The sequence below is a fragment of the Sinocyclocheilus anshuiensis genome, unplaced genomic scaffold (assembly GCF_001515605.1).
Source record: "Sinocyclocheilus anshuiensis isolate Anshui unplaced genomic scaffold, SAMN03320099.WGS_v1.1 scaffold737, whole genome shotgun sequence".
Taxonomy (NCBI): domain Eukaryota; kingdom Metazoa; phylum Chordata; class Actinopteri; order Cypriniformes; family Cyprinidae; genus Sinocyclocheilus; species Sinocyclocheilus anshuiensis.
This window is the reverse complement of record NW_015540908.1, coordinates 865,202-874,198: the sequence shown is the minus strand read 5'-3', so window position 1 is coordinate 874,198 and position 8,997 is coordinate 865,202. Positions and strand designations below refer to the sequence as shown.

The window sequence follows — 8,997 nt, the reverse complement described above, 5'->3', positions numbered from 1 at the left end:
GTGTGTGTGTGTGCAGATGCGGTCTGACCCTATTAACGAGGAAGTGAATGTGGCCTAAGGAAAGGCAGTAGAGCATTAGCTCTCTGTCTCTCAGCTTGAGTTCTAGTAGATGCTCTGCTTCATTACAGGAACTCTTCTGAACTCTTTGACTGGTACATTTCAGCTATATATCAGCTCTGTGTTGTTCTTCTGCTCTCTTAGCAAGTAAAATCTCACAAATGATTTTGCCTCTTTTCATCTTTGTATGCTTAGTTTTGTGTTTTATGTGTAATTCTTTAAAAGAATAGTTCACAATTTTTAATTTCAAACCATCGCTTTCACCTAAAATATGAGTCCATGATTCATAATAACACTTCTTCGAGTGAAAAGTTGTCTGGTCTGAATCAGCAGAGAAATCTGCACAGGTCAAGCTGTTTACAAGCCAAAACAGTCCAAAACAGCTCTAAACAAATATGTGGGTGTGTTTTGATGTGAGAGACAACAGGAGATGGACTTTTTCACTGGAGGAAGCGTTATTATGGATTATGGACTCGTATTTTAGCGTGAAGCAATCCTTTTACCTTAACTTGTAGTATAGTTGCTAAAGAAAAGACTTGTTGTGTGCTTAAAGTTTACTGAAGTTACACTTAAATACACTTAAAAGTATATTTGTATCAATTAAAAACTGAACCAATTTAGTCCCATCCAAGTACTGAAACAGTAATAGTACAGTATTACACTAATATTAGTAGGCTATATGTACAACATAAAGTATACTTCAAAAACATACTTGAACTACTTAAATTCACTTAACTAAATTAACAAATTATATTTCTTTTTTTTAAAGCTTTCTTGAGCAGCATGAACATTTTGCTAAATATCTCCACCACTATTTTAGTATAATTGAGACACTATTATGTTTTATTTTATTTTTAATTTTAGTTATTTTTTAGTATTTTAGTTAATTTTGTTCTGTCATTTTTGTTAGTTCAATCATGACAACTCTCGGAAGATTTTAGCATGGTGATGGATATGACGAATGCATTGTATGAACACATCATTGCAAAATGCATGGCTCGTTCCAAGATGGTCTTGAGCAAGACACTACAGTGACTTTATTTAAATGCAGTTGTCTGCTTTTATATTAATTGTGTCCAAATTAAAATTTGCAACATAGAAATGCTGTGCATGCTGCTGCTGAGAAAAATCTCGATGACTGAATGCCTCTGCAAGCTGCTGCTACTGCACAAGAGACTGAACTGCTGAGAGCTCCATTAATTAGGTATATAAGTAGCTAGGCGAATGCCTATTTTATTTTAACACGATGTCTATGCCAGACGCTAGCGGCACAACATGACAAAGTCAATAGACCCGTTACGATAGGTAAAGCTGTCCACAATGTATGCAGTGTGACACGGCCAGCGCAACAAAACTTCTGCTACTGCTGCAATTGATAATATTCACTTACATTTCAATACCGAGTTGAAGTAGCTGCTGTGGCTGTTAATGATATTCACAATGTTGTAGTAGGAATTTACTGTGCGAGCTGTTGCGGTTGTAATATTTAATCAGAATTTGCAAAGCATAATCTACTGCTGCTGCACGAAACCTGCCGTAAGCCCTGTTGAATAACCAAAGTAATAAATGCCTATTGCACTTTAAAGAGTTAATTTACCCACCATGAGTTATCACTAAAATTTCATGCAACTAAAGCGCTTTCTGCTGCCGCTGCTATATTAGCAACAATAATAATATGACTGCTGCTACACTCTAAAAAATGCTGGGTCAAAACAACCCAATTGCTGGGTTTGTCCCTATTTTACCCAGCACTGGGTTGTATTTAACCCAGCATTTTTTAGAGTGTAATATTATTTCTAACCTTGCATCTGAATTTGCTATTCATGCTATAAAATTTGCTAACATTGCGATCTGAATAGCTACTGAATAGCATACTGCTGCACAAAAGTATTTACAATTGCTACTGTCCCTTTATTAAATAACCAAACACAACCAATTATGCTTATTTCGCTTTGAAGAGTTCTATAAATCCTGTTGGGTCATTTTATTGGGTTATTTTAATGCTGGGTTATTTTTTTCTACCTAACTGCTGGTTAGGTATATCTTTGTTCTTAATCATTAATTCAGTTGTTTTTAAACCATTCAGGAGATTTCAAGCACTTCAAAACTCAGCCAACATTCTGAATGTTTGTAAATATTCGTCAGCATTGATGTAGCCTAATTAAACCTATGTATATATGTACAAATCTTAACATCGCAACTTATGCCGTAAGCACCCAAAGCACGGATTAATTCAAGTAAATCAGTGAACACGAGTATGAGCACTGAACCCCTAGAATAAACGAAGAAGAAGTTTTCCTGAGCAAACACACTCAGACGTGCTGTAAATGTTTAGGGCTGGTTTGTGGAGAGCCGCAGTGTGTTTGCTGTGCATTAATGGGACGGTGTTTGGTCATTAATGGCGGTGTGTGCGGTGGTCTGTGAGGTGAAATGACACCTCGATGACCCTGTGCCTCTTTAATTTCACCCCCATTACTGTCCGCAGCTGTCTCTGCCTGTCTTTAGTGTCCTGTAACATTTCTCCGCTTCATCTCTCCCTCTGTGGGGGCTTCCCATCGTGTTCAAGACGGGAAAAGGAAAAAAGCAAGAGAAAATGAGCAGTGTTTCCTGATGTCATTGGCATCGTGAACAAACACGTGGAAGATTTTGAGACGAGCATCTGTGCTCTTGCGCTCTCAAAGCTGATATAGGTCTGATTTATGATGCCATATGTCTCTATCCTGATGTCCCGTTCTGTCTGTGGTTTGGGGATTGTAAGGAATTTATCCATTCTGGTAACATTTCCACTTAACAATTGTGCTTTCTTAACCCTGTAAAGTCTGTCATGTTAAATAATAGTCCGAAATGGAAATAAAACAGTTCATTGAACCTTTAGAGAAAAAAATAAAAATGCACGTGTTTGGAGGAAAAAAAAAAAACAGCTCACTTTTATTCAGAGACTCAAACTGAGCAAAAATGTGCAATTTGGTGCAGATGCTGATATTAATATGTTTGATAGCTTGTAGATCAATGAGGTCTTTATAACAGATACTTACATGAAATTATCTAAATATCGTCGTCATTCTGTATCTCCAATAATATGTCTCAGTAAGATGATATTGAAATGATCAAAACATTCAATGCAATGCAATCCAATGCTGATTGAGAGATGAAGAAATAAAGGCTCCTCAGAAGATGTGAGATGTTCTGGAGGCTTGTGAAGATCATTCCTCCGCTGAGGAACAGTGAAAGTAAAGCTGCTGGAAACAAACGCTCCTCAATAGATCCTGATGATCGGATTTGAGACTCTAAAACATGATTGATGGAGAATCAAGTAAAGCTGAGCTGCTTCAGTCCAGTAAGAGTTAATCTGGAAATATTACTAACAACATCAAAGTTATTCTTATGTTTACTTTATGAAAATCAGTAATGTTTTCACAGCAAAAAGCCATGTGAAGCTTGAGCTGAAGGTGGACATTTGTACAACTAGACTAAAAGACCTTTTACTTGTTAAAAAATTCCTAACCCTAGTGGTTTGCCAGTTTTTCATTCCTTAAAATGTGTCACTTTGAGTCGTCTTCTTCAGGGCTCTTGTCTTTCTCTGACTCTGAAAACACTGGCCTCCGTCTGTCTCTCCCTCTGGAGATTTATTTAGAATGTTTCCAGGTTCACCATTATTTCTCTCTCTCCCTGTAGGCATGTCCAGGTGCTCCAGTAAGCTCCAGGGCTGAACAGTGTGCAGCGTTCAACAATCAAGAGTTTATGGGACGCGTGTATGACTGGGAGCCTTTCACAGAAGGTTAGAAATGGAAATTGAAGGGCTGTAAAGGAAAAAAAGAAGCAATAACAGAGGTGTGGTGGAATATTACTTACCTCTCTGCCATTGTGGAGCAGCATTTGGAGTTTATGGTCTAATAATCGAGTATACTGGAGATCTGCTTACACAATATTATCCATTTACCTCTTTTCAATTAGTTTTTTATGATCAGACTGTATTGTTTTGCAGTTTGGTTGTTTATCAGTTTATTAAAAAGTTCATATGAGGTTAGACACGTGAATCTTGAATTTACAATCTTGTGTTTGAAACCTTAAATCTTGAAAATAGAATCTATTTTTTTAGTTTATTCATTTATCTTGAATCTTGAGTGTAGCACCTTAAATTTAGAATTTAGAGCCTTGAATTCAAACTTTGAATCTTGAGTGTAGAACCTTGAATTTGGAAATGCGAATACCGAGTTTACACCGAGTTTAAACTTGAATCTTGAATTTACAATCCTGAGTTTAAAACATTTATCTTGAGTTAAGAAACTTCGATTTTAGATATTTAGTGCAGAATCTTGATTCTTGAGTTTAGCACCTTGGATCTTGAGTATAGAACCTTGAATTGGAATCATGAATACTGAGTTTAGACCCTTGAATCCTGAATTTACAATCTTGAGTTTAAAACTTTGATTCTTGAGTTTAGAACCCTGAATCTTTATTTAAATCTTGATTCCTACATTTAGGCCCACAAAAAATCTTTAGTTTGGAATGTTGAATCTTCAGTTTAGAGTCTTGATTTTTGAGTTTAGAACCTTGAATCTTGAGTTACGGACCCTTAATCTTGGGTTTAGATTCTTCAGTTATAACCTTGAGTCTTGAGTTTAGATCACTGAATCTTGTTTGAAGTTATTCACTGATGAAGTGCTGCTAAAGAGTTGTTATGGCTGACGTGTTGTTTATATCTATAAATCTCACTGAGCTTTTTCTCATCATGGTTCTGAGAGACTTTATGATCTCCCTCCTGCTTCCAGTCATACTGAGTAAATCATTTCTAGATGAGGAAAACTGCGATATTAAAGGAATAGTTTTACAGAAATTGATTACATGATATGACTCCTTCTATTGCATAAGTCGCCAGATTGTTTCAACAACAACGTGAAATGATATACAGTACGGTGCAGATATAAGGTTTGGCAAATTTTGTTTTTGGGTACATGACTGTAGAATGTTTGCTTTGAGTTACAGATCAGTTCAGTGTAGTGTTTAAGTCGAATTATATTCATTTTGCAAATGCATTTATCCGAAGTGACTTATAATTGAGGAATGCCTGAGCACAAGTGATTCATCCTGAGGAGATCGTGTAACATGAAGAGGGCCAATACACACTTCCCAAATGGCTTGGAAAAGTACAAGCTTGAACAAGAGATGTAAGTGTGTTTTATGGTTTGAGGGTAAGTGTGTCAGTAGGTGTGAGTCGAATGCATGTCTTTAAGCTATAACGTTGTTTTATCAGACAGAGTTCATTCAGTACTGAACAGGGTTCAGAATCAGACTCAGCATCAGTTGAGTATGGGACAGTGCTGATATCCTACAGGGTTCAGGATCAGGAAGAGTTCAGTGTAAGAATTCAGTTACTCTGAAATGACAGAGACACAGCGCTCATTCACTCCTCTGTGTACACTCGCTTCTAAATCTGCCTTTATGTAGAAATGAAATGAAAACAAAAGCACTCAGGGGTATTCAGGCCATGAGCCGTTGCGAAAGAGGCCTCGGTGTGACGAGGCGACACTGGGACTGTGTGTGTTTTGCTGGTGTAGAATGTGCTCCGATTTATTAGAAGTAAAAGGGTTGTAGGTTCCAGCAGTTATGTGAGCTATTGTTGGACGGGGCACTGGGGGTTTGGCTGTAGGGTGAGCATGCTTTTGTTTTGTTGTCCCTGGGAGATCATATTTTGACCGGCGTAACGCTAAAGATCATTATGTGATTGTGTGTGTGTGCAGTAATTGTTACTGCATGGCGCTGCTGTGCAGTTCTGTGTATGAGTTGGCTTGTTCTCAGTGTGCCAGAGGGTTTTTAAAGGACATTTAAAAAAAAAAAAAGTTCGGTCTCATTTACTCGCCCTCATGTCGTTCCAAACCCGTATGATGTTTGAGGAACGGACCAAGATTTTGTTATTCACAGAAAACGGTGAACAGACCAAAAAGTAATTTATTGAAAATCTTAGTTCTCCATGGCACATTCTTGAGAGGAATAGACAACACAGGAACAAATCAACCTTTATAGCTGGATAATTTCAATAAATGAGTTGTCGGAACCAATTGAAATGACATTTCTGCTGCACTGGAGGGGAAGATTATTAGCTAGTAGCGACTTAGATTTCGTTTAGTTTTTTTTTGGTTTTCTCACAAAAAAAGTATCAAATTACTTAAAGCTTGAAATAACAGACCACTTTTTATGATACTTTTCAGATTTCTATGTCTTCAGTCCCTTATTTATTGAAATTTAACAATGATAACAGGTTCTTATGGCTCTTTTATGGCTTTTTTTATTGCTCATATAGATACAATTCTGATTATAATGTAAATCAATGAGACTTTTATAACAGAGTACTTTCATAAAATGATGTAAATATCAGCCGTCACTCTATATCTCTAATAACATGTTATAGTAAGATCAGATTTAAATGCTTAATTTGATGATCAAAACATATAATGCAATGCAAAGCGTGATGATCATATTTGAGACATTTAAACATGATTTTAAAAAAAATGTATCCAGTACAGTAAGTGTTCATTTTGAAATATTGCTAACAATATCAAAGTTATTCTTACGTTTACATGACAAAAATCAGTAAAGATTTCTCAGCAAAAAGGTGGATGTTTGTACAATTGGAGTAGATTGTGTGTGTTTTGATCATGTTGATCATTTAGAGGCCTTAGAAGATTATGCATTAAAAATGAAACAGTAGGCTTTAAATGGTGAATGGAAAAGTGTGACCAGTGCAAGTCTTCATAATTTATTTTTTCTTCCATAAAAGAAAGAAAGTCGTGTGGGTTTGGAGCAAAATAAAGGTGAACATTTTGAGTGCGCTCTCCCTAAAAGAGCTTGATGAGAGATGGATGGAGATCCAAGTGAACGAGGAGAAAGAGAGCGTCCATGAACAGAGAAACTGAACTCCTCTCTCGCTCGTTTGATTCTCACTAAACATTCCCTCCTTTCGTTTTCCTTGCGTTGGTCCAAATCCCTTGCTATTGTATCCGTCCTCTGCCAGAATCTCTCCACCCAGCTCAGAGATTATTAGAGTGCTGGATGTGTTGGATAAACGTGGATGACTGCGGACAGGGGGTGGGACACGGACACAGAACTGTAAACAGAGTTTTAGGGGAGTTGGGAAGGACGGCATTTGACTGGCCACAGCGAGCGAGAGAGTTGGAGGGAGGGACGGAGACACAGCTGTGTTTGTGAGAGAGAGACGTGTGGGCTCTGATCAGAATAACACTAACATGCTCTTATTGCTTCAGTCCTCTGTGACCACACTCACTGCTCTTTAGTTTCTATACTGCGCACAGTATGCAAATGTTCTGTATGCATGTAAGTAACATAAAATATGTGCAGTAGATGCTTTCAGGAATATTGCACGCTTTGGTGTCCAATTACATTTTTTTTTGTCTTTAGAGGCATGAAAAACTACAGAGCCCCTCACATGACATGCAAGAAAAAATTAGTAGGCTAAATCGTATGCACGATTTACTATTTAGTTCCCTCGATTTATAAATTGTGCACACGATTTACTATTTCATTCCCTCGATTTATAAATTGTGCGCGTGATTTACTAATTCGTTCCCTCGATTTACTAAACCGTGCACACTATTTATAAATCGAGGGAACGAAATAGCAATCATGTGCATGTTTTAGTACATCGAGGGAACGAATTAGTAAATCGTGCGCACAATTTATAAATCGAGGGAACTAAACACGATTTATTTATTTTTTCTTGCATGTCATGTGCGGGGCTCCGTAAAAAAACAGTTTATTTTAAGCACATTAAATGTGTTTGTGTTGAATACATTGTTCAAGCTCAGCTATTCAGTACTGTTGCGCAATTTACTGTAAGAAAAATGGTTTAACAAATATCTTTATTAAGCATTTTTCCATCACGGAATAAAAAATTTAATTGCGTGCATTTTTCTCGCAATTCTAACTTCTCAGAATTTAATAGACTCGCAATTCGGAGAAAAATAGAGATATAAACTCAGAATTGTGATTTTCTTTCTTGTAATTCCGAGTTTAAATCTCGCAATTATGACTTTTTCTCGCAATTCTGCATTTATGGCTCGCAATTCTGAGAAAACTGCAAGAAAAAAAATCCAAACTGTGAGATTCGAGATGTCGAGAACAGTCTGAATTCACAGTCGCAGTTACTTTTTTTATCCGGTTTTATCATAGCATTAACTATAAAGTAACATTTGGCTTCAGTTTTTCAGCGTTAATCACCTTTGTACTGACCAAATGTGGAAAAAGCTATTTTATACCATAATTTTGCGTAGTGTAAACATACTTTTTGCTGTACGGTGTCCCACAATGCAATGTGCTTGATTTTGAGCTGTTATTTCAAGTGTGGCGTATCAATGTCAAAAACCATATTTTCTTTTTTTGACCTCATTTCATCAGACTGCCGAAAGGCAAGACATTTATTTTGCGCAAAAATTTAATTGCAAGTGTGGAACAATTGCTTTTATTTTTAAGTTTCAACAGAAATGACATTAAAGTATATTTTAGTTTATGTTTGTCAGGACATTCAGCAGTAACACTTTAATCATATTTCAAAGACAATATAAGTCATTATGAAATTACATATAAAGATGTACTGAAGTCCTAAAGTGGGTCAAAACATTCTGAAGTACTCTTTCAAAAGTATGCTCAAGTGCACTTCTTTTTCACGCTACGTGGCAATACTACTGCTGGAAATGTTTGCAAGATGTCTACTGCTTGATGAGTGTTTTGCCAGTTTTTAGTAAGCAGTAAGCTAGTATTTCATTCGGAGCAGCGCTGGAGTGTGTCATCTGTCTAAGATCTTAATACTGACTCCACGAGTCTTCCTTCTGTAAAGAGCAAACAACCTGTGTAAGATGAGGTGTGTGTGTGTGTGTGTGTGTGTGTGTGTGTGTGTGTGTGTGTGTGTGTGTGTGTGTGTGTGTG

General features: G+C 36.8%; 1 protein-coding gene across 1 annotated transcript in view; it reads left to right on the top strand.

Annotated features, from left to right (window-relative positions):
• Positions 1-8,997, top strand: part of LOC107689176 (ADAMTS-like protein 4) — a 57,263-nt gene that overhangs the window by 20,894 nt on the left and 27,372 nt on the right. The window contains exon 5 of the mRNA XM_016487099.1: positions 3,733-3,835. Within this exon, the coding sequence (XP_016342585.1) occupies positions 3,733-3,835 (103 nt within the window). The remainder of the gene's footprint in view (positions 1-3,732; positions 3,836-8,997) is intronic.